Raw genomic sequence first — 24,661 nt, forward strand, 5'->3', positions numbered from 1 at the left:
TGTAAGCAGAGGTACACAATTTGCATAATGCACACAATACTTAACGCACTGAAAGTGCTTGTGCTTGTTTATAGATGGAAACAAAGCTTTTGAGACTTTTTAAAAGTTGTAAAAAGATTAGGTCCCAGCCTCCTGTCCGTTATGGTTGTTCGACTATCCAGAGTGTCATCTGTTTGCTCACAACTTCTTATCCCGATAAATGTACGTCTGGGAGGCAAGAATCATCATCATGACTGGGTTTGCTACAAATAATGCTCTTTCATCTTAGATGACACTAGGTTTTCATATTAAATCTGACTGAAGATTTCACCCATTTTTAAAAAAAATAAAACCAAAACCTCCCGATTTCCTTGTTACAAGACAGATGGACCCTTGTCTGTGTTCGCATCAATAAATGTGTATAATCAGTGAGCTAATCTCAGAGAGCTGTCTTTATTTAAGGCATCAAGTAGTTTTGGGGCACTTGGAAAACATGATAATCCATTTGTGTGTTGAGATGATCAGTTTTGGATATTCCTTTCAAGGAATCAAGCAATCAAGCTTAATGAGCACACAACAACAACAACAAAAAAGTGTTCCAAGTTGTGTTTTTCCTCTACTTTAGGATGACCAAGACATTCTGTATTCAGTCCAGAGACTGTTTTAATCTCACTGGTCACATACTGATTACACTTACCCAAACTAAAAGTGTTGCCTAAGAGGTTATATTATTATGTTTCTTTGGTAAATAACTTCAGGGGACAATAAAGTGGCATTTATAAGGCGACATTAAGGCAACAGCAAGAAGCCGTGATATTTCTACAGAGAACACTAAACAATGAGTCACGTGTGCAGATAAAAATAATCTCAAAGGCTAACGAGGAGCTTGCAGAGATGAACACAACACACACATCTATCCCACCAATTCTACACTACCTATTGGTGAAAGGGAAGCATCGAAGTGTTGGATACAGGGCTAATGTTGGTCTTTTATTTCTTGAGCTGTTGAAAACGGAAAAAAAAGACCAACCGACTTTTCCAACATTCAAGGCTTCCCTCCTGTTCTAGGCCCCTCCTTACGATGGTGTAGGATCTGAGCGCAGAGTCCTACGGAGTGTTTCTGGATAATATGTTTGCACACAGGCAACACCAGTTAGTCCTTGGAGGAGGCAGGTCAGGCAGAGAGGAGAGAGAAAAAAAGAGATGGTAAGAATTAAAGACAAGAACATGTTTGGTCAGTGACAGATTGAGATGAGTCGTCATCACCATCATCACCACATTTTCACTCTCAACATCGTGTTTATCACATAACCATGAGAAAAAAAAATGACTAAAGTACACTTTAGCTGCCACTCATGGCAGAGACGTAAAGGGTCCTGTGCACATATTCTAACACAAAATCACAGCTCTTGAGTCTTTTTGTTGTGACATCAATACACTGAGCCCTTAGCAAGCTGTGGTGGCGAGTGAGGCTTTGTGTCTGGAGTCCTTTGCAGATCCATCCCATGGTGCTTTGTGCCACACTTGAATGCTGAGCTGGGAGCACTGCAATCCCCTCAAATAAATTACATGCTATTAGCGACACAGTCCGTTGTTTGATTCCTGCTCAGTGATGGAAAGTATTCAGTTACTTTTGGGCAACTTTGCTTTCAACAAATACATCTGAATCGCTTTTGTTCAGTTCATCGCCAAAATGGATGTTGCTGTAATGTGCATCACAATATAAGCGGAGAAAATAGCAAAAACGTATCCGTTAGACTGAGGTCTCCGGCCCCGCTCCACTGTAAGCATTTCCCTGCTTCAAGTGGTGCGAGCCATCTGCAAATCGGAGGAGGGGGGTGAAGGTGCGGTAGTCTGGCGCTCTTTGCCAGCGAGTGAACATGATTTTTTTGTTATAGCTTTCAAACCTTTGAGGGTTCTGTGGGTTCCTTTGGTTTTCTGAGCCTCGCCGGTGGCTGCTAGCTTTGGGTGGTGCATGGAGAGACGCCAAGGGGGTGAACTCAGACAGCTGGCCCTTGTAGAGTTTGTCAGCATTCTGTGTGAGCGTAAGGTGGGAGGAAATAGAGAGAGATAAGCATGGTACATGCTGCAAACAGCTCTCAGGAGGTAGGCGGCGGTGACACTGTCGTCCCAGCTGGCCAGAGTTCAAATTGTGAATGCAATTATTAAGAGACATTGCAAGATGTTCCACTTGTTCTGAACAAGAATGAGAAAAGTTACATGTAGGCGGGCTGTGAAATCACCAAAACAGAGAGGACGCAGAACCGCATCCAGGCCTTAACATGAGCAAATCCCACCAGCTCTGTGTCATGACTCTGAAATTAAATCTACATAATCAGATAATTCAGTTGGACTCCTTTCAATCTGGCCAGCTGTGATGATAATGTCACATCCACAGAGTTCAAACAAAAAAACGATGCAACCCAAGCATGTTAAATATGCAAAACATGAGCACTGAACATGCATTAACATCCAGTCCCCGTCTGAGCAAAGTCTTCTGTCTCTGCAGCCATGGAAATGGGCCACTAGATGGAATCAAAGCTCCATGTTAGCAGTCACCCACCTGAAAGTTGCACACATGACCAGGAAATCTCTTACATTATCCAGCTCACAGTCTGTTTTTTAGTCAATTTATCATTTCAAGCTCAAACCCATGAAACCACACACCCTAGTAAAGCAAACCCATCATCACACACAGTAGCAAGGTGTGTGAGTTACCGTGCTGAAGCCTGTTAGGCTTCTGTTACAGCTACTCCATCTAGTAAGGAGTCAGAACTCTGGGTGGCCAGGGCCCTCTCAAACCTTTTCATATCCCTCACATGCTGTGGACACATGCAAACACACACACATATTTGGAGACAAGCACATTAAGTGACTTCCACATACTCAAAAAGTAAATAATGATGATAAAAAAAAGACCATTCTTAGTGTTGACAGAAACAAGAAGGCCACACGCTGCAGCAAACCGTCGCATGCACAGGCATGCACTGAGCCAGAGTAAGTCAGTAACTTCATGCAAATCAGCATACAGGATACAAGAAAGGAAAACATAGAAAAGAGGGAAAAATCTACACAACGAGGCAGGAGGAAAGGCAGAGGGTCACCTCCAGGAGGGCTGGATTAGAAACTCATTCTGCTGGAAGTCTGAGACAGCATAAAGATGGTGGAAGGCTCGGACGCAAGGCCCCGACGCTTGTTCTGCCACGGAGGAGAACCAAAGGTGGGTGGGAGGGTGTAGAGGAGGTGGAGGAGGAGGAACCAGAAGGTCAGGGAATGAACAAGGAAAGGGAAGAGTTAAAGTTCCTGTGTCAGATTTTTAAAAAATGCCACATGAACAGTTTAAGAGAATGAAAGCAGAAAGGTTTTAAGCTATTTAAGACATCTATCAGAAGACATCGTCAGAAATATCTCAACACCTTTCAGGAGGTTGATTATCAGTGCATCCTAAACAAAGGTATGAGGGAGATTATGGGAAAAGGAGAAGCTAAGGACATGGGGTCAGACATATGATAGGCTGTGTGGACCTTTGGAAAGTAGAGTTCAAACCTCACTGCAAGCAAAGAAACAAATTCAACAGCCTCCATATTGTCCCAACATGACCTGTTTCTGAGCAGCATGTCAAAGTTTTCACATCTGTCACTCTGCAGCACAGACGTCTGATCCGTCCTTTCACTCCCAGCTGATGTTCAGAAAAGGCTAAAATCCAATCATCCCTGATTTTAATGGACCCCTCATCTTGGCTCGCTGAACTAGTTCAGCTTTGCATAAGATAAGAACTAAAATGGATGATTATGAAGTGAAACGGCCTATATTTTGTGTGATATAACATGAACACTTCAGTGTCCAGCTTTTACAGTTTTTCCTGAAATTTGAGAGCACATTTATCCATTGTTACTCATCAATAAATAATGTCTTTACTAACACAGCCTTTTTTCTTTTTTTTCGGCAGAACGGCCACTCCTGGCTCTGAAGCAGAGTGACACATGATTCTTATTCCTTCATCAATAAAACATTCTGAGTGTTCGATAAGTACAATAAATATTTTTAGCAACTAAGAGATAAGGGATCACTGCACACAGGCGAAGAGGCTTACTGACTCACATCCAGCAAAGCAGGAACGTAGCCAAACCCAGCATACATCTGCTGACCCATAATCATCAGTTACACATGTCAAGTCATCACAGTTTAAGTGTACTGTGGGTTTATTGTGTAAATATGGTAGTTTCCAGGGAAATCTGCTAAATCTAAATTCATCAATTAGCAGGTGGCAGGTGGTTGCATTTGTTACCATTTGGATTACAGCAATCATTCTAAAATACCCTCTGTGAATGAGAAGCAGGCATTTACAAGGTTTAGAAACAAGATGCTACAATGATACTCATCTTCACTGAAAAACAGAACCGTTCTTATGTAAATGAGTAAAACACGACTCTGTTTCTGTGCATGTACCCACCTGTATGCGTTCGGTAGTGGTGGGCCACAGCGTCCTCCAGATAACCTTCTTCACCACATCTGGCAGCAGACTGGCTGTTATCAGAAGGATGATACTGAGCCACGCTGGGCCGCTGGACAGCATCTGCATGAACACGTAGTACATCCTCTGGTAGTTGAGGAAAGGCCTGGGTGGGAGGACAGGAGGGAATAAAGATAATTTTTAAGAAGAAAAGTAACGATTCATTCAACATTTAACTGAAATGAGAAGATGTTTTCAAAGCCTACCAGATAATTCCACCCCACAGCAGAGAGAAGACCACAAAGAATACCAGAGAGCCCCAGATGACAAAATGGTTGATCCACGTCCAGTAATGAGTATCTAGAGCCAACTTTAAGGACAGACATGAGACCATGTTAACATGCTAAGTGAGACTTAAACCAGCCTCATTTGGAGGACTATTTGGGTTCAGATACCATACAGGCTGCATGTGTGAGACCGTATCTGAGTCTGAGGCTACCTTGAATGTAACAGTGAAGACTAGTACAGTGAAGACAAGCGTTCCAAATGTCCAGTTTCCAAACATCTGCAAAGGAAAAACAGTAACAGCCGGTAAGTAAATTTTGAATGAACTAAATGTCACTTTGAATGATATAAATAGGGTCAAATCAGCGGGTACACATTGTAAATGGTTGCATAATGTCACACAGTAAGAAACAAATTCTGCATTCTGTTTGCATCTAAAAAAAAAAAAAAGTTTATTTGTTGCTTAAATACCTCCAGAAAACCTACATCTACAGGGCACAGGGTGCTCAGTTAGAAACGTGCAGCCAAAGAGCAGATTTTCAGATGACGGCTGGATGGAAAACAGGTGAGTTGAAATCCTTAAACACCCCAATTATTCTTAGTTCTTCAAGGCGAACATGTTTAAATCAAGTCTAATGTTTTTGTTTTGTTTTACGCCACAGAGGAGCGTGGATCAACCCAACTTTTCACTGTGAAAAAGTACTGTCAAGGTCTGTTCCAGCTAAATTAAAAGGACCGATCAGACTGAATATTTCCTTGTTTCTGTGACAAGTTTCGTCTTCACAGCAACACAGGAAACTTTAACACATTACACAGAAGATAACATGTCCTGAAAAGAAATACCACAAAAATAACAACACTTTAAATGTTCAGTGAACTTAAAGTTTAACAAGTTGGGATTATTACGAAGAGCCTCTAAACCCGTCTCAATTTTGCACTGTTTGGTTAGCATTATGCTAACTTTACATTTGATTTATATAGGAATGATTCGAATAAGAATGACGAGCATTTTGCATTCGTTTGTGAGCTTTGTGAAGGCTACATCAAAACGGTTTCAACAGTCTTAAAAGAGCACTGACTAATGTGACTTGCACGGTTTATTAGATTACCACTGACATTGGCTTCCAGGTTAAGGTGAAACAATTTAAGTTGCAGTCAATTCTCCGATTTCAGCTTTCATTCACTCGCTATAAGTCAGTTTTAGCGTTGATTTTCAGACCTTCGTGGCTCGACTCAGAGCTGAATTGTTTTGTTCCTGCTGCACTCAGACTTTTAGCTTAAAATCCCTACTCCTGACTTTACTTAAGACCAGTGTCAAGATTAAAAATAAATTTTTTTCTTTACATTTTCCCCACACATACATACACAGAAAAAAATAAACCTCCTCTCATGCTCTCTGGGCTTTTTGTGGCCCATTTCCATTTGATTCATTACTTTAATATCGTTCTTATTGTGGTTAAATAGGAATTGCGACTTTGACGCTGTTTCAAAGCAAATTAAAAAGGATCCTTTTCTTCACTAAAAAGTTCCCAAATTTATTTTGACTGAGCAAATCTTAAAAAATAATTTTTTTTGGTGTATTATTAATCTGCCGTTCGATAATACTGTACCAAACATCTCCATGAAACTAAATTACAATGTTAGCAGCATTTCAAAACCATCAGATTTCCCATTAGTTTGAAAGTGAAATCTATTTCCAACCAACTCGCCAGCATCCACGTCAATTCTCATTCTTTACCAATAAGCCTATAAAAAAGCCCTGATGCTTTAGGGAGTAACCATAAAGCTGACAATGATACTCTTGTCTAAAAGCAGCACCATCAGCTGTAGAATTAAATTTAAAAAATGGCTAAATGTCTCGAATGTCATGTAATGGAGGCACTTTTTTCCTGTGCTCATTCATTCTGTGCTATTACATAAGATCAAACAGGCAGGAATGTGCCACACACACAAAACACACACAGGGTGACTGGTCGCTAACAGCTAGACACGAGGATGGATACAGGAAGAGGTGGGTCACTATACAAAAGCCTCCAGCTGATGTGGCTACAAGCATAAAGGCTGGACATGAGATGAGCGCGAACGGCTGTTTGCATCAGTCTGCGTGAAGGCGACAGGAAAGTGGAGAGTGAAACTAGGGAGAGATGACAGAGAGACAGGGACAGGCTTACCATCTGTGTGTTGGTTGTCATTAGCTGGGAGGAGGAAAGAGAAGCAAAAAGAAAAAGCAACACAAAGGTAAGAGGATAGGAAGAAGAACAGAATATGAGAAGAAGAAAATCGAGAAATCAAATAAACAGTTTTGTCGCCCAACGGGAGAATAAATCAAATTCAATGGGGGGAAAAAAAAGAAAATGAATAAGAAAATAAGAGAGATCAAGCAACTCAAAGACGTAAAAAAAAAAGAATAAAATTCTGGGAGCACCAATTAAAAATCAAAGCAAACTGATAGAGTACACAGAGGAAGATGGTGGAAAACCTGCCCTGCTGTTGTGCATTATCAAATGTGAATGGAAGAACATAATCAGCTTTCATAAACATGTGCTCGCAGTCCTCAGAGGTACTATTCACCCCACCTACTGCCTTTAGCTTGAGTCCAAAGCATCTGCGTATTCAGCAGGAATGCACAGGAAGGCAGTAAGATCAATCATAAACACCGATGTTAGATTTCCCCATACGTTCTCAAGCAGAAAACTGACTGGTTCTGTTATGGCTAATTCAATCTCCTTTTTATTCCTTCAACTTTTTAAGTATATCTTGTGCAATAACTCGACGAATCATCTGCACGCAGCTGCTTAAGATTCATCTTGATACCAAGCTCTGTCCTGGAGTTGGGTAGAAATATAAATGTTCAACTGGGCTACAAACTGAGCGACAGAAAAATGAGGCGCAGACTTGAAAATACATGCCAAAGACCAAATTAATGTGAAAGAACTGTCCCTTAATGAGTTTAAACAGCCGTCACAGACACATAAGTGTTACCTGTCCATTGCTGGTGAAGGTGGTGTTGTCAAACAGGAAGTAAGCACCAAAGAACATCACAATGGCATCATATACACCCAGGATGGTCCAATATATGAAGATGGGCCATCGCAGCAAAGAGTTCTTGGCAATATCTCTGTCAAGATGACCACAAGATTACAGTAATGAACACCTCTTCTGTGAGTTTTCTGAAAGTCAGATTGTGCATGTTTTTTTTTCTTTCGAGCCTACTTTGTTTGAGTCACTGTCTGAAATGTAGAGAATACAGAAAAATGATAAATATTCATGCTCTTATTTTGCTGTGAAGCCTCATCAAATATGTTGGCGTGTTTCTCTGGAAGCACCCAACTAGAGTGCAGTCTGCTTTGTGTGAAACAGATGCTGCAGTAGATTAGATCACTAAGACATCCAGAGAATTAGTCTCCTTCCAAATTTGTGTCATGAGACCATGTTTCCACTGAGACTTGATCTGGCTGACGAGAGGCACTAATGACCTCCACTGAATCTTATGTCTGAAAACTTTGCACTGATCCAGCCAAAAATGAATGCAGACACTAACCTGTAGAGAGAGGGATCCTTCTTCAGGATGTCCATATTAATGTGCTGCTCCATGAGACTGTAGAGCAGAATGGGCAGCGAGGTGAAGCTGATGTTGTAAAGAGTTAAGTAGGCTGTGTCGTACAGCGGCTGGAGTTTAGGACAGAGAACACTGTTACACTTTTTTTCCCCCTTTAGTCATCTTACTTTTTTTCACAGCTGTCAGTTCAGTCCATGTGTGCCTACCTGTTGTGAGAAACCACAGAAGAACTGATAGAGGAACTGGGGGAAGATGAAACAGACATTCTGGAAATAAAAAGAGAACAAATGAGAGGAAACTTGCAGAGATCACGAAGACTGTTTGGATAAAGATGACTGGAAACGAAACACAAAGGTGCTGCTCTCGTTGAACAGTGCCTCTTAAAAGCATCGACACATGACTTTTAACACGAGAATGAAGCAAATATTTAGACACAATACTAGAAATGACCTGATGATTACCTTGTAGAAGAAGTATTGCACTAGTTCAGAGATGCGTATGTAGTAATAGTGTCCGTGGACAAGCAGCATCTTTTTGAGGTGTTTAAATTTTGGGATGGCGTAGTCACTGTTCCTCACTGCCTGGCGGCCCTCCTTACCCATAATACCTGCAGTCAGTGAACATAATTACAACAGAAGAAATTATCACCATGATAACGTTGATAAGCAACAGTACCAAAAGGCATGTTCCTGTAGGGCTGCTTCTGCTTAAGACTGAGGGTAAAATATTTCATGATATGCAAAGTCTATCTAAGCTTTAAAAGCCGCCCGATTTCTCACAACAACAGCTAACATTCTCTTACTGTTTGTGTTGCATGAGCCACAGCACCAGAATACTAACCAATGCCAACATGGGCCTCAAGGATCATACTGACATCATTAGCGCCATCTCCAATGGCCAGCGTGATTGGGTGCTCTTTGGAGGCTTTGATCATCTTGACAATCTGTAAACACAAAATTGCAACTCATGTAATACCTGAGACTCTTTACAGCCGCTTAATACATCTGCACATACCATCACGGTTTCAGTCTGCCTTCATAATGACTACTTAGTGTGAAAACCATGAGCAACTGCATCCACGCCCCCTCAATCTGACTGACGTCTGAAACACTCCTGTACGCCTGAAAAGAATAGCGGCCGTCGGCAGCAGTCTTAATACCTGTGCTTTTTGAAGCGGCGCCATCCGACAGCAGAGAACCGCGCTACAGTTGCGGCAGATTTCCAGGAAGATCTCTTTGTAATTCCCTGAGTTTGAGTCCACCTGGTCGGGCCTCATAACCGCAGAAAGGGTGGCTCCGTCAATTATCAGGCCATAGTCGGTACAGTCCCCTGACAAACTAGACAAACACAAGATCTCTTAAATACACTGCTATAATACTAGTATTCTTTGTCTTTTTTTTTCAACTTTAAAATGTAATCGGTGTAATATTTTCATTTAAAAAGGCTCGCACCCAGAGAAGGTGTCCCGGGTCATGCCTCCATGCTGCCTGAGGACTGTCCTGCTCAGGTCAAACAGCACATCATGAAGGCTCTGCTCCTCAGTGCGTTTGGTGGTCAGCTCCAGGATCTGGGTGTTGCGGCGAAACAACTTGCTGGCGTAGCAGGTTGCGGCCGCAGTCTCCATCTTATCTCCGGTGAGCACCCACACCTTCATACCGGCTTTGTGGAGAGACTCTATGGTGTCAGCTGCTTTTTCCTGCAGCCTATTGTGGAAGAAAAAAATGCACAGGGAGGGGTGTTTTAGTGGAGTAAAATAAATACATCTGTTTCTTTTTTTTATTCAGCAATCACAGAAACATGCACAGTAATTGATCCAATGCTTGGGTCAATTTTTCTTTGTGCAAAATGAGTTAACTTGCAAAGCCCTCTGAATTAACAGTTCTTTACAGCCTACACTATAATTGCCTTAGTGGCATGTGTGCAGTTAGGGGGTTGGACTGCTCCTTGCCTCAAAACCAGGGCAGCATTTTTCATGGCTGCAGCACACACAGAACTGCTGCTCAGAGTTGCAGAGATATCAACATTTATATGCGAAAAAGTGCAGATGAGGCGCTTAAATATCAGAACGACACCACCTTGAAATGTAAAGTTTGCCTGTGGAACAGAGAATTATAAGAGAACCTGCACCTGTCCTCCACAGCAGTGGCTCCGAGCAGAATGAGGTCTTTCTCGATGAGGTCGTAAGCCTCAGCCAGCCGTTTGTCTCGGTCCTGAAGAGCCAACTTGGCCGCATTGAGCACATGGCAAACCTGCTCGTACTGCTCTGAGTTCAGAGGTCGGTAAGCCACACAAAGTGTCCTCAGACCCTCCTGGAAGAGAGCGGATATTCACAGTTAGAAAAAAAGGAATTTATTGAGACGTAATATACAGAAAAAGAAAAAAAAAATGTCTGCAACATTCCTTTTGCAAAGAGCATCAAACAGGTTTTTTTTTGTGTGAACTTGGGCTCTGAGCGTCGAGTGTGCAGGCACCAGCTGCCATTTCCTGAGCTTCACCCAGTACCTTCTGTCTGTGGCTGCGACCACAACAAGCGAGGCCCCACTGTCCTGCTTTTCACTGCAAGTTCGTTTCACTTTATCTAGTTCAGCAAACGTCACCACAAAACACTGAGCCTGCCTGTGACTTAAGTTCTGCACTTTAGTTTTTTGCATTTACCCACTTTATTATCCGCAACCTAAACTGTAGCAGGTCCAACATTATCCCATGAGATTTCATTGTAATTAAAAAAAAAAATCTGCCTGTTTTGGCGTTTTACTTCTCACATGAGACTAAAGGAAATGCAGGTTAAAACAAAAGTGAGAAAATGATCAACTCCTGGGGGCTTTTTCTCTATTCTAATAACAACGCTGTGTCCTCTATGGAAAACATTCTGCACAACTGTTTGATAGAGGTGAGCTCCACTTATCAACTTCTTATAGTAGCCATGGAAACCGTGGTCATGTTCTGTAACTGTGGCAACCATTGAAATCATATAGCCTTTGAGACTTAAAAGTGCTCTGAGTGAAAAAGGCTTCCCGCTATCCTCTGGATCTGTAAGACAAGTGTGAGCGTGCACAAGTGTGTAAGCGTGCACGAGTGTGTGAGCGTGCACGAGTGTGTAAGCTCTCACCACTGCGTTGTGCTCCACCCGAGCTCGGACTTGCTCCACCTTGCCTGAGACAACTCTGGGGAAGATGGAGGAGTCGGCGCCTTTGCAGAACAGATACAGCTCTCCTGCTCACACACACACACACACATGGAAAAGTAAGTAAATGACAAAAACACACACATAAAGAAATATAAATTCACATTTGAGGGTGTGTTACCAGAGCTGGCCCTGACGATGACGCTCATCCTCCGTCTGACTGAGTCAAAAGTCAAAACTTCCAGCAGCTCAAACCTAATGAATAAAAGGAGGAGAAAAAAAAAAACGTACAACTTTTAATATCTGTTGAAGTTGCTGAATATTCTCAAGATAAAAACAATAATATACATATTCTCACTGTTGGAAGGCTCTTTATTCATGCTGTTACTAAGCGACTCCCATCTGATACAGTGATGAAATACGGCATTACAGAAATGTCCCTGCAGTTTGAGCCAGATGCCATGATTGCTTTAAATTCATACACTGGCCATGAAGTAGCCAAGAGAACTATGGGAGAATGGCAACAATAGCAAAGTGGATGTTTTCCGTTTACTTTTTATTTTTTAAGCATCACACTCACCTCTCTACCTCATCCTCTCGATTTAAGATTTCCATCTGACCGTCCTTGTGTCTCAGGTAGGTGAAACCGAGCCTGCAGCACAGAGCATTTAGAATGGAGTGAATGAGCAAGACTTGAGTTTAGGGGGAAGGGAATTCTTGAGTGTTTGGGTGCATGCTCTACCTCTTCATGCCCTCCACCAATGCCACCTCGTCTGGAGACGAGGAAATGTAAAACGAGGTGGACTTGCCCTGGTGGATGCCGTGCTTGATCCCATCCACCGTCTCCTCCTCCTTAACCTGCACTGTGTGACACAAACACAGCGCACGGAAAAACAGCTCCTCGTGCTCCTGTGGTGGACGACCAACTCCGTGTTACCCTCACTCACACACACACACATACATACAGTATGCACATGCACAAACCATCAGTGTGGCTATGCTCACCCTGGCTTCAGGCCCAGGTGACGTGTCGATCATGTCCATGCTGGCGGCACCGGGCATCACCTGCCAACAGAGGTCAGTTAAATGCAAATATTATTATTCACATATAAATTTTACTTAATTATTACAGAAACTCTTGATGCAAATAGAATACGTGTGACAACATGAAACTGAATAGAACTAAAAAACAAAATATACATTTTCCAGATCAAATAAACTGAACCACATGTGTAGGTTATAACTCCTTTCATCCAGTCACTGCAGTACATAAAATATGTGATCTCTCTGTCAATGAATACTCAAACAAACAATAAGAATCACAACCATTGTGACGCTACCTGTCCGTTACAGATGGCTTGAGGTACATAAACGTGTCCGTCCACACAGCACTCTATGAACTCCATATTATTCTCTGTCAAAGTCCCCGTCTTGTCTGTAAACACATACTCCACCTGGAAAAAGTGCACAACATGCGTATTGAGTGATTTTAACATGACATATTGCAGTTTTTCTGTCCTAAACCTGTTGAATAAACTAATGTTTGCATATACAACCGTCTGCTGAGAGTGAGGTCTACTTTGCTACCTGTCCCAGCTCCTCATTCAGGTCTGAGGTGTTGACCACAGCTCTCTCCCCGAGCTCATCATCAAACATCTCATCGTCCCACATGATGAAGTAAGAGCCCAGAAACTTCTGCATCTCCACCGTGACGTACATTGAGACGGGAATGATGTAGTTGAAAAGAACCATGAAGGCCAAGAAGTCTGTGAATGCCCTGATCAGCTGGGGTGAAGGAGGAACAGAAGTAAGGGAAAGTAAAGAAAGGATGGAGAAACCTTTACTTTCCCAGATTTAAGAAAAGCATTGAAGGGACTCACAATGTGTCTCTGCCTCTCGGACTCGGTCCTGTCGTTGTACCAGGGCTCGTCTCTGTTGGGGTCGGCCTGCCACACGTATTTCAGCGCAGTGTTGATGACGGCTTTGCTGATGAGGATGCACAGGTAGACCACCAGGTAGGCATTCATTGACCTGCAGGAGGAGACATCAAGCATAAGCATAAGGAGGTAAATGCACACGATCTCTTGAGTGCTGACAAAAGACAAATCAATGTTAATGCTTTTTCCAATGTGAACTGGATCGATTTGGTATTTGGTTCCATTCCCCATATTTTTGAGACAGTAAAAAAGAAAAATGGATGTCAATGCAGAAAATACCCACATAAAAGAAAAGTGCATCAATCCAAACCATCTCTGTTGTTAATTGGCCATTTTTGTAAAATAGTTCTGATATACAGATAGAAAGCATAAGAATTCACAAAGAAGAACCCCCCAGCTGCACATCCACAATAAACAGGTGATATATGAATCAAAATATGACATTTGGGTCAAGACGTTTACTCTGAGCCAAGTCAATTTTAGTGAAAGGAAGACAAAGGCCAATCCTGCGCACACAAGTGCAAATGTAATCCACCTACAGTCAGTCATTTCTACGAGCCATCTGGATACAAGACTGTCAGCGCCAGATGGACAGAAAATTGATTCAGTCGAGCCACAGAGACTCTCAGTCAGTGCGTAAATGAAGATATGAGAAGTGAACAGATGGATGGAAGGAGGGTAAAAAAAGTAATATAGAAATATAGAAAAAGAGTTGTGGAGCTTGCATGAGGAAGTCAATCAATGCAGTTTTTTTTTATCTATAGATATTCTCGAGAGATTCATAGAGATTCTATGAAAAAGAAAGTGAAAGCTTACTTTTCCACCGCGGATCGTTTCTGGGACTTGGACTGGTAGTTGAGAGCCATCTTGGTTTCCATGCCAGTGTAGATGGCAACAGCTGATAGGCAGTGAGAGAGTCGCCTCATTTAAAAACGCTTCCTTTTATATCATCTGACATCTTAAAAAGTCCAATGCATCTATGTACATTACCGTAGATGTATTCAGTGTTCTTGAGTGTGGCTCCTCGGAGCAGCAGGTTCTCTGATCCCAACGGCCTGTGAGACAATAACAGCTCCATTAGGCTGTGTTATCAGTGCTACCAATAACCAGACAGTTAAATTACAAATAATTTGTCAGTTTGTAAAAATAGGAAAAAATCCTTCCTAACCTGATAAATCATATTCATATTTGCATGTTTTCAAATACTTCTGTGTGACTACAATGAGTTAATATGACGGAGACGAGCGTTAGCAGCTCTGGACTGTGGCCAAAGATGTTAAATGGGTCGCCCAATAGTCTGGAGGTTGGTGTTTGAATCCTGACTCCTCAAGTTTTAACAGACAGATGTTTACTGGAGAGAACAATCGCTATCGTGTCTGGGATTCGGGTTACCTGGCCACTGGCTCATTGTCCATGTAGACGTTGATACGGCCTACGAATCTGTGTGGGGAAAAAGAGAAAAGAAGCGAGATAAGACACTTTTCAGATAAGTATTTGGCAAGAAAGCTTTGTAAAATTCTGTCTGTGTGTGCAGTACGTGTGCGCGTTGTACTGACTTGTAGAGGTCAGGCTGTGGCTGTTCACATTCTATTGTGGCATGGACAGAGTCCACGTCCCTCTCTGTGTTGTAAGCTTTGGTGTCCTGAACTGCATAGTACGTCTATGTTGGAAAGAGAGCAGAGGAGCAGAAAAAAAATCATTTCAATGAAAGAATAAAAATCAGAAATTACACCTGATACGAATCGTAATAAAAACTGATAAAATGAGATTAAATGGACTAACTTTGTGGCTGCTCTCTCCATCCAGGCTGGCTGTGGTAACAAAACACGTCCCATCATCTCGAGAGGAGGAAAGTAGGATGAGATCACATGGAAAAGTCTCATTTTCTTTCACAAAGACCACGTCTCCAACCTGAGACAGACAGGAGAGATGTCATGGCCTAATCTTCAAAATTGACTGGGTTTTGAGCAATCCTTGAGTAGAGCAGAAGCAGGCATCTTCATTTACATTTGAACTGCACCTTCATGTTTATTTCAGCCCACAAATATACCATGTTTACATTTGTTTCTAAACTGTGCTCGCTCTGCTCAGTTGAACTAAATCCGAGAGCAGTGCAATCATTTCTTGAGCTGACATCCTAAAATGACTTGAAGGCTCACAATGAAACGTGCTGCATCCTATGACTTTCCAGCAGAGCCGCTAAGGAACACAACCTTCTTGGTGCAGCGTCTTGGACAGACAGCAGGTTATTTATCACACTGTTCCCGGAACTACTAATGCAGCCTCAGCTAATGCAGTTAGCCTAACAAGCTAACCACCAGCTTTACCACCTGCAGACTTTTAAAGTTCAGCCAACAGCTGCAAACATTCAGGCTCTCATTGCAAAGTAAAAGATCCTCACTGTCTGTTCATTTAACTGTATTTTCACTCTCATTTTGTTGCATAATGTGGATTAACGTGACCGTTCTTAAAAACTAAATTGCTTTTAAAATGTGGGCAAACACACACACATGCGCGCAAGCATAAACATAAAGAGCTTAGTAGGAGGAAAATCCCTCGGCACAAGCCAAAAAACAAAAGCACTCAAGCTCTGTTCATGTTATGTGGAGTGAGGGTGATTTAGTCACAAACAAACGTACCCTGAGCTTGCGACTTTGCTTGCGGACCACTTTCCCATGCTGCACCACGTGGACGGGACACTGGTTGACAGAGTTGTCTGCTTTGTGTCTCAACCAGTCCTCGTAACCCTGTGTGGGAGACGCACGGAGAGCAGGCGGTAACTTCCACACATCGTGTGCGCAATGTGACATTGATTAAAGGAGTCACAAAAACGCTCGGGTCTCCTCACCTGTTTAATGGCGGTGACTGTGATGACAAAGAACAGCGGCAGCCCGCTGGTGACTGGACTTGTGGGGGTGTCGATCATTAACTGTGATCACACACAAACACAAACAGGACTGAATGATGATGGCAGAAGAAAACACTGAAATGACAGACAGCTGTACAGAGGCACTAAGTCTTAGCTGACCTTTATAGAATTCTACAGGAAGGTAATAACACCACATGCACTCATGGACCCTTTTCTCCTCCTATACTCTGTTGTGGAAAGAAACCAATGATGGTCGAATGGTTGACTAATTCCTTCATGATTTCAAATAGTATTTTCGCTTGAAATGCTAGTCCCTGGTCCCAAGATCATTCAACACGCGTATTTCAAGCAGGAATATACAGACATGAATTAATTTGTCCATGTAAAAGCAATCTGAAATGAATTTCAGAAACCCACCATCCCACAACAAAGGCCACAGTAAGATCTGTGGTATGGATGTTCATGATAATACGGTGATTTTGGGCTAAAATCCCAAACATTTCTTTCATTCTTGTACTTTAATGTCAGTGTAATTTCAGTAGGTCTTGATTTAACTCTAGTAGTAGTACAGTAATTTGTATGGAAGGAGTTTACAATCAGTGTAAAGGTGAGACTCCTGTTACCTGAACCAGAAATATGATGAGGAAGTAGAAGTTGGCAACTCTTCGGAACTGCTCAAACATATTCTTGGGGATGAAGTTCCAAAATGTGTACTGGAAACAGGAAATTTGCAGAAATTAGGAAAAAGAAAATCATCCGTTCTCTGAGCTCTTACTATACTCCTACAGGATGTTTTTTTGTAATTCTCTTATTATTTAGAAAGGCACATTTCCATCACATACACTAATTACATCTTTAGTTTGTCAAGGACATAGGAAAGGATGGATGCAGAAAGTTTGGGTGATTTTGTTCATACTGCCTTTCTGGAGTTTTCTTTTAAGGACCTAAATTACTCCAGGTAGGAACAATGGCAAATAAAAAAGAACAAAACCAGGGAGCGCCAGTGTGACTTAGTAACTCAGTTACCACATTGTAAGAGTAGTTAGTTACTCAGCAAAGTAACTGCGACATTAACATGTGTTGATGTGAGGTGCTTCATAAGATTCGAGTTGCTTGAGGCAGATGTGGATAGGGCATGATCCGCCCACCCGGCCAGTCTTCATCGCATTTGCAACCGTGTCATCATCCCCACCCCGGCTCTCTCCAGGCAGCTGATGTGAGGCCAAATCCTGACACTTTGCGCTTCAGTCAACCAAATTGTAGTAACGCGCCACTTCACATTCTCAGTAACAGCAACAGTGTTGCAACGATGGGAAGAGTAATTAAAGTCATTAAATATATTTTTAATATGTTTGTGGATCTCTTCCAAGTAAGACCCAAAACGTATGAAAGTGGTTGGCTCCATTAGATCCACTGAGCCTCCAACAAGCGTCTCCGCTGCCTTGGTGTCGTTTTTGTGTGGGTGTGATCGATTTTTCCAGCAGAACTCCCGCCATGTATTTGACCCGGTTGAGAACCATTGTAGTTGGCATGTTTTCTCCAAGCTCTCCTGTGTGATCTTTTCCTCGTTATGTATTCTGTATTCTGTTGTTTGGATAATTGTGTGGCATTAAATCATTTGGAGATAATTTTATTGCATGTTCTGGTTTTAGTTAATGATAAAAATACGTCATGAACCATGACTCATATTTTCCTAACGCCTCTTTAATATTTTTGGTAAAATAATGTCTCACTTGCAGGTTCCTAAAAAAATCTTCTCTCCCCAGACTGTGATCCTTCTGAAGGGGACTGTGATCCCCTTTTGTGGACAAATGAATAACAGGTAGTTAAACCTTTCGTGATCCATGCCTTAAATCTGCTGTCGATTTTATTTGGTGTCAAGTCTGAATCATAGGCAGAGATGTGTTTTTCAATCTGCAAATTTTGACTATTTCCTGCCAGGACTTCAGGAAGCTGCCTGTTGTAGAGTCTTCTGGGATCTCCTCGTGGTTTGTTGTCACTTAGTAGAGCTGTTATTGGGATTTCCTTTGTCATCGTTCCTTCCATTTCCTTCCATGCTGCAGTGTATGTTGAACACAGGCAGACTAAAGGTATTAATTGGGCTGCACGGTAGTATTCCACTCCTACAGGATCTTAATGAGGTTAGTTTTATGTGTATGTGCGAGTGTTTCACTGACCTTGGAGGAGACTATTCTGTTGTCAGGAAACCTTTGTTGAATAAAGGCCTCGGTTCCTGGAGGAGGCTCCTTGTGTCCGATGTAAATCGTCCTGCTGTCTACCCAGTTCTCCTCACCAACACACTGCAGGGGAAAACGCACAAAAAAAACAACACACACCAAGTTGGAGCAAGCAGGGCCACACATGTTTATACGAGCATTGTGACGTCAGGGTTTCTTATTTGAACTGTTTACGTCGTCTGCGGTTTGTTTCGGACGGCGAGATCGTGCACAAATGAGAGATTCACAGACATTTTTTAGTTCTTTACAATGAATGAGTGAGTTCTCCTCGATGAATGAGAGCTTTTGTCGCCACGGATACAAGGATCTGCATGTGACTCGGTCTGGAATGTAGAATAAATGTGCGCACACACACACACACACACTCACTCCACAATCCTGATGTTTCCATCCCCTTTTGCCAGAGATTCTCAACAAGTTTGTTACATTTACCTAAAAATACAAGGACAACCAGTGACACACAATGTTTTACACACGAAGGCTGATGCTGTTTTCTGGAAACATCTGATTGGTTTATGACAATTCCAACATCACCAATTTAGGAGCTGATGATTGATTTATGAAAAACAGACACTACTTGAAAGCTTATCCTGAATTATTAATTTCATTCTGCGCTGAACTCCCAAATGTCCTGACGTCAGACTTTGTGAGAAAGCTGTGGAAATTACACCAATTTTTTAAAAAAATGATCAAATCCATTTTTACAATTTTCTGCTCCAGTCTTTTTTAATTTTTCAAGCATTTTTACAAAAAGCTCAAAAGAAAGCAACACAACATTACAGCGTGATAGATAAAGTGAAGAGAGAGTTGTAAGATGTATCGAACGCTCCAGTTAAACCTGAGAAACTCAAGTCAGACACATGAGCTGAAAGTATTTCAGGCAGGACTGAACCTGCTTGGAAAACACACTTTGGATTTGGGATTTGGAGAACACACACACACACACACAACAACTCCATGCATGGATACCCAAAGTTTTTAAAAAAAACTACACCGCCTCAAAAATGCGAGCAAGGAGCTTTGAGCACAGCTTTTTTTTCTATTTTGGTTGTTTGATCAGGCGTAAAATTGAGGAACCATTTGACCACAGTTCAAAGAAATGACTTTCATGTTAAAACATTGTGACAACGAACCAGAAAAACTCTTCTCAATAAGGATGTGATTTAAATGTCTCTCACATTTTAATGTATGAACCTGTTCCTTCTGGACCACAAGCATTTTGGTTTCATCGGTGCGACAGCAGGGAAATTTAAAATGCACGCTTGTCAGCTGTAGAGGAAGTGGCACGAAACATCATGACATGAATGTCTATTAATATCAACTGTTTCCATCAACCTTTTGTTTCATCTTCACCATTTAATGTTAGCTCTGCTTTACTCTCAACTGCAATGTTTTACATGTAACAGTCAACTGCGCTGCAACCTAGCTTTCTGAACGGTTGCAACAGGGCCGGCAGAAGCCATCTTTAAGCATCTGCTCTTTTTGACCTGTATTAACCAGAAAGGGGTGGGGCACGCCTCGGTGAGTCTACTCAACTCTAAATACACTTTATCCTTTTTTTTCCCCGCTCATTTTTTCTGCTTCTGTCTCTCCTTTTTTGGCCAAGAAGCATTCTCAATCTACCTACAGCTTTCACAGAAAATAAACATGGTCAGTTTTTGCACTTCTCAATAAACAGTCTGTCCACAAACACACACACACAATCAGAAATGAGATTGAGCACCAAGAAGCTACTTCCTCGCCTGTACACACACTAACCTGATAACTTGCTTGTGTTGAAAGGCTGTTTCTCTCTGACCTCTAATTGTGTGTGGCAGAGCAGGAATGATGAAAATTGAGAAGAAAGGAAAACTGATGCATGAATAAATATTGATGTCTTACAGATGCATATTGCACAATGTATACTGTCTGGCTACCTCCTGTCTCCCTGACTCTCTTCTTTATCATCCTGAGAGTCATTACTGATGCTGACTCAAGACTAATGGTGCAAGAACAGGAGCTGACATTCAGAGTTTTTACAGTCTGGTCCGGCTCTTAAAGAAATAGTTTTTCTAACCAACATCCTGTGCATCATATAACCAGTCGAATAGACTGTTGTCTGATTTAGAGTGAAGGAGGAGATGAACACCTGACAGCTTGCCAGCTCTGTCGCCCCCACAGTGTTGTTGCTCCTCTTCTTCTCTCCCACCTGCCTGCTCCGTCTGCTTCACCTTCCACATCTCTTACACGTTTCCTGTTGGTCGTCTGCATGTGGAAGACAGCCATACAGAACAGCAGCTGGTGGACTGTTATTAAGATCTGATATTTCAGTCTCATTATATATATATAAAAAATAATCTCCTGTCTCCTGCAGCTACTTACAAAATATGCTAAAGAAAAGTGAGCAATTTATCACTTTGGGGCTTAACACTGACTCACTCGCTCAACTATTCACAGTACAGTAATTTATTGGGATACTTATCTCTTAGATTTCCCAGCCTCAGGGATTTTGTTACCCTTAACGACAGCCAGGCTGACTTTGAATCAGTGGTGACCAGTGTGACAATGAGTTTCAACCGATGGCGCTAAACAAGAATCAGCGGGTGTCCTTCCTCGCCGCCTGCTTTGCCTTGTAGCGCAGCTTTATTGGTTTTTCCCACCTCTTTCCTCTCCATCTCTCACCACAAACTGGATGGCCTCTAAGCCTACAATCTCTCTCATCGATTCTGTTTAGCTTTCATCTGGATTTGAGCTTTCTACGTGAAAGCCTGTCTGCATTTAATCAAATAATGTAGCATCTTACAAAATAAATAAAATAAAACCCACAGGAGGGGCTCGGGCCTTTAGCCCTCTGATGTAACTGGAAACTCTGGGCTATTCTGGACCATGATAATAACTTTTAGCTGCGTTTCATGTTTCAGGACGTGGCAGGTTTCAGGACTGTATTTATAGTTGGAAGGGAAACATTTGTGGTCAAGAGAGAAGGATGGAGAGAGCACGAAGGCTTTGTTTCTGTCTGTCTCACTCAGCATCCACATACACTTTCCTTAGAGCCCCGTCAGTGGAAAGCAGAGGGAACTCTTCAGGGATCCCACACGCACAGCAGAACACATCTCTACAACATCAAACATGCATGAGAGCAGGCATACACGGACAGTGGCACACAATGCTACCGCTGTAGTCACCGGTCCACAGGATATATTGAGACAAGCTTCTTCTGTTTGATTCATCTTATCAGTTCTGTGTGATTCTGCTCCCCTGGCGCTGTGAATGGCTGCCCACCGCTCCAGTGTATGGCATCCGTCTCCATGAGTGTGTGACCCTGTGCAAGTGTCAACCTGGATGGTCTTTTAGAGTTAGACATTCAGTTGTAATGAGTAAGGTGAGGGTAAGGGCTATGGAATGCATTGTGTCAATGAAAAACCCAACGAGGATATAAAAACCAATGACACACTAACCTAACCGACAGCAGACTCGTTTTAGTATGTTTAGATTTTAAACCGAGAGCCTGAATATGCAAACTTGTGCAACGATCACATCTGTGTGTTTGAAGAAGTAACACTAACACTGCAAATAGTATCCTAACATGTGTTCTACTATCTGAAAGAGTCGGAAGAACAGCTGGTTTTCCTGTGTTGAAATGCTGGCTTTAGAGAAATCCCACTTTTATCCTCGTTTTTTATTAGTATTTACGGTGCATGAAAAAGATGAACAACAACTTTTAGATAGCAATAAAAACAAAAAAAAAAGGAAAATTAAACAAAAGAAGATTAAAATGTAAAATCATCTGATGCAGGGTACAGCTAAGATTTCAATGATCTTCCCTTGAATCTAATTCCAATGTGTGAAAAAGCCCAGTTCTATAAAATCTCTCATGTTCTCCCCTCGGGACCTGATATCAGCAACAGAGAGCCAGAAAACTGAAGGCCCGTTGTGATCTGGAACACATAGTAAACAGGAAGTGTTGGACCCACCCACTCAGACAGCACACACATTTCCTGAAGCAAGCGCCCCATCCACCCCCAGGTCCTCCAGAGCCAACACTGAGACAGAGGAGAAACAGATTCATGTAGAAAAGAAAAAGAGATACACCCGAAGCACACACAAAGGCAACGTCACAGAGGAAAAGCAAAGCAGGAGAGACTGAGCAGTAGCTGTGGTGGCATACGGAAAAAAAAACACATTCCTACTTGAGTGTATGCAACAGAGTCTCAAAGTGTTCAGATAAGATGTGGGCATAAAAGCCACTAAATCAGAGCTGTTTTTACATGAGCAAAGCGGCTTATCCAACGAATATACCCGAACACAACATTAAGATGAAGAGTCATTTTAAAAAAATGACAGGTATAAATTCATTGCTTTAATAGAAGCATATGGCCAAGATGAAGCCACAATGAAATCATCATCTGAGGTTCTGTTGGCAGAACAGCCTCCTCCTGCTGCAGTACTTCAACACAAGCAGAGTGCCAGATGAGCTTTACGCCACTGAGAACTTTATACTTGGTGTCTCTTCCCTCACCAAAGAGCAGGTAGATAACAGTCTGAACCAAAGACTGCATGTCCGTGAGACATCTCCCCAAAGGAGGGGCTCTACATGTTTCTATTTTTGACAGAAACCTCTGACACCATCTAATGCTACCTCTACAAAGGGGAAACATCCAGGACAAAAAGCATGTTTACATGATTAACTCTGCCTATCGTCCAAAAAAGGCAACGCAGCAACATGATCGGTCTGATCTGATCAGAATAAACTGGATTATCCCGTCTGACTGTTATTTAAAATAGCTCATGGTATTTTATTTTATTTGGTAGGTCAATAAAAGATTATTAAAATGATTAATGCTAATAAAAGATTTATTCACAGTCATCTGACCAACTTGCTGTACAAACAGCACAAATCGGAAAACAAACCTGTGACACAGACTTAGTGCTGTTTGATAGCTGGCCAGTAAAGATAACATGCGGAGGATGCTATGAGCTGCAAAGAGGAAATCACGGGAAAACACACAAGCTATTGTTTCTCTGTAGCTTTCAAGGCTCCATTGTTGCTTCTAATGATGACCAAAGTATTCTATCTCCCTCTGCCACATGCAGGACTGGAAAAAGACTCAACAAAAACTCCAGACAACAACCTGCTTTGTGCGATACACGTCAAGGACACATGCACATAGCCATATGTCCAAATTCTGTGTCATTTATCAGGTTTAAATGAGCAAACACAATGCTTAAACATGGCGCCACTGTTTGCCATGTCGCTGCTGCCACTGAGCTGCGAGATAAGAGAAAGGCTTCTCGTGTCCCTAAATCACCAGGCATTAAATACAGCTGCAGAGAGTGTGTGTGTGTTGGCACAGTATAACCCCAATTCCCAAAAAGGTTCGGGTGCTGCGTAAAAGATAAATAAAAATAGAACGCCATGAGGTGCAAATCTCGCGGACCAATATTTCATGCTTTCATCTTGAAAGTGAGACATCTGACTGCTCCATGACAAATATTAGCTCATCTTGAACTTGATAGCAGCAGGTTGGGACGTTTTCAGTCTTAAAAACTTGAATAAGGGACAACTTGGTTCTTAAAGACACTTCCCCTCTCATCCAAAAGGCTCCTTCGGTTCTAAACAAGTTGGTGTGCAGTATCGGCTTATAAGCAGTAGAGGGGTCACTGACTCACCTGATCAACATGTGGCTCATTTAAGCCTTTCTCACCTGTAAGATGTTTACCTGTGTGACAGAGCATGGTTTGGTCACAGGAGCCAAGGTGTGAATGGTTGTGAAACCTCCTGGAAGGAGAGACAGTGCTGCACGGTAAGTGCTGGGAAGGTGATACCTGACACCACCTCCGCTGCTCAAAGAGGGTTTTTTCCAGTTTAACATGGATGGCTTCCCTGACTCTTATCTCAAACCAAATGTGTACATTACTGGCCTTCAAAAAGTGTCCTTTTTCCTTTATATGCAAGTGAACTGCTGAGTCTTGACCTAAAGAGTTGACTCTCCTGTGCTGCGCCAATCAGTTTTTGTTTAGGTGTTTTAGTCAGATCTGCTGCGTACGCCTACCACCTATTTCAAGACTGTTTCTACAGGGAGAAGCACGGCAGCGCCATGGCATCTCACCGCGGGAGATTACCATGACCTGGATGACTGAAAACATTTCTTTTCACAAGGTAAAGCTCCATCATGAAAAGAAGAAGCCAGATGTGAACATGAAACGCAGCCGTCTTCAGCTGGTCTCCTCAGTTCCCA

General features: G+C 42.2%; 1 protein-coding gene across 6 annotated transcripts in view; it reads right to left on the reverse strand.

The window, feature by feature from the left end:
• Positions 1-313: 313 nt before the first annotated feature.
• The window catches only part of atp11a (ATPase phospholipid transporting 11A), a 36,547-nt gene continuing 12,199 nt past the window's right edge, over positions 314-24,661 (reverse strand). For 2 of the 6 annotated variants that reach the window (XM_072396676.1, XM_072396755.1), the window contains exons 2-30: positions 18,384-18,506; positions 16,830-16,919; positions 16,186-16,266; positions 15,977-16,084; positions 15,120-15,248; positions 14,894-14,997; positions 14,730-14,777; positions 14,328-14,392; positions 14,154-14,235; positions 13,281-13,431; positions 12,988-13,185; positions 12,741-12,854; positions 12,406-12,465; positions 12,143-12,309; positions 11,981-12,052; positions 11,582-11,655; positions 11,386-11,489; positions 10,404-10,585; positions 9,728-9,979; positions 9,436-9,613; positions 9,117-9,219; positions 8,738-8,883; positions 8,483-8,542; positions 8,259-8,386; positions 7,700-7,835; positions 4,932-4,997; positions 4,699-4,802; positions 4,433-4,598; positions 314-2,014 (exon numbers count right to left, since the gene is read on the reverse strand). In XM_072396676.1, the coding sequence (XP_072252777.1) occupies positions 1,733-2,014; positions 4,433-4,598; positions 4,699-4,802; positions 4,932-4,997; positions 7,700-7,835; positions 8,259-8,386; positions 8,483-8,542; positions 8,738-8,883; positions 9,117-9,219; positions 9,436-9,613; positions 9,728-9,979; positions 10,404-10,585; positions 11,386-11,489; positions 11,582-11,655; positions 11,981-12,052; positions 12,143-12,309; positions 12,406-12,465; positions 12,741-12,854; positions 12,988-13,185; positions 13,281-13,431; positions 14,154-14,235; positions 14,328-14,392; positions 14,730-14,777; positions 14,894-14,997; positions 15,120-15,248; positions 15,977-16,084; positions 16,186-16,266; positions 16,830-16,919; positions 18,384-18,506 (3,573 nt within the window). In that variant the 3' untranslated portion in view covers positions 314-1,732. Of the gene's footprint in view, positions 3,178-4,432; positions 4,599-4,698; positions 4,803-4,931; positions 4,998-7,699; positions 7,836-8,258; positions 8,387-8,482; positions 8,543-8,737; positions 8,884-9,116; positions 9,220-9,435; positions 9,614-9,727; positions 9,980-10,403; positions 10,586-11,385; positions 11,490-11,581; positions 11,656-11,980; positions 12,053-12,142; positions 12,310-12,405; positions 12,466-12,740; positions 12,855-12,987; positions 13,186-13,280; positions 13,432-14,153; positions 14,236-14,327; positions 14,393-14,729; positions 14,778-14,893; positions 14,998-15,119; positions 15,249-15,976; positions 16,085-16,185; positions 16,267-16,829; positions 16,920-18,383; positions 18,507-24,661 lie in introns of all 6 variants that reach the window. The other 4 variants (XM_072396894.1, XM_072397043.1, XM_072396825.1 and 1 more) reach the window with 4 other exon arrangements.

This window comes from Leuresthes tenuis, unplaced genomic scaffold (genome assembly GCF_036924035.1).
Source record: "Leuresthes tenuis unplaced genomic scaffold, fLeuTen1.0.hap1 SCAF_1, whole genome shotgun sequence".
Taxonomy (NCBI): domain Eukaryota; kingdom Metazoa; phylum Chordata; class Actinopteri; order Atheriniformes; family Atherinopsidae; genus Leuresthes; species Leuresthes tenuis.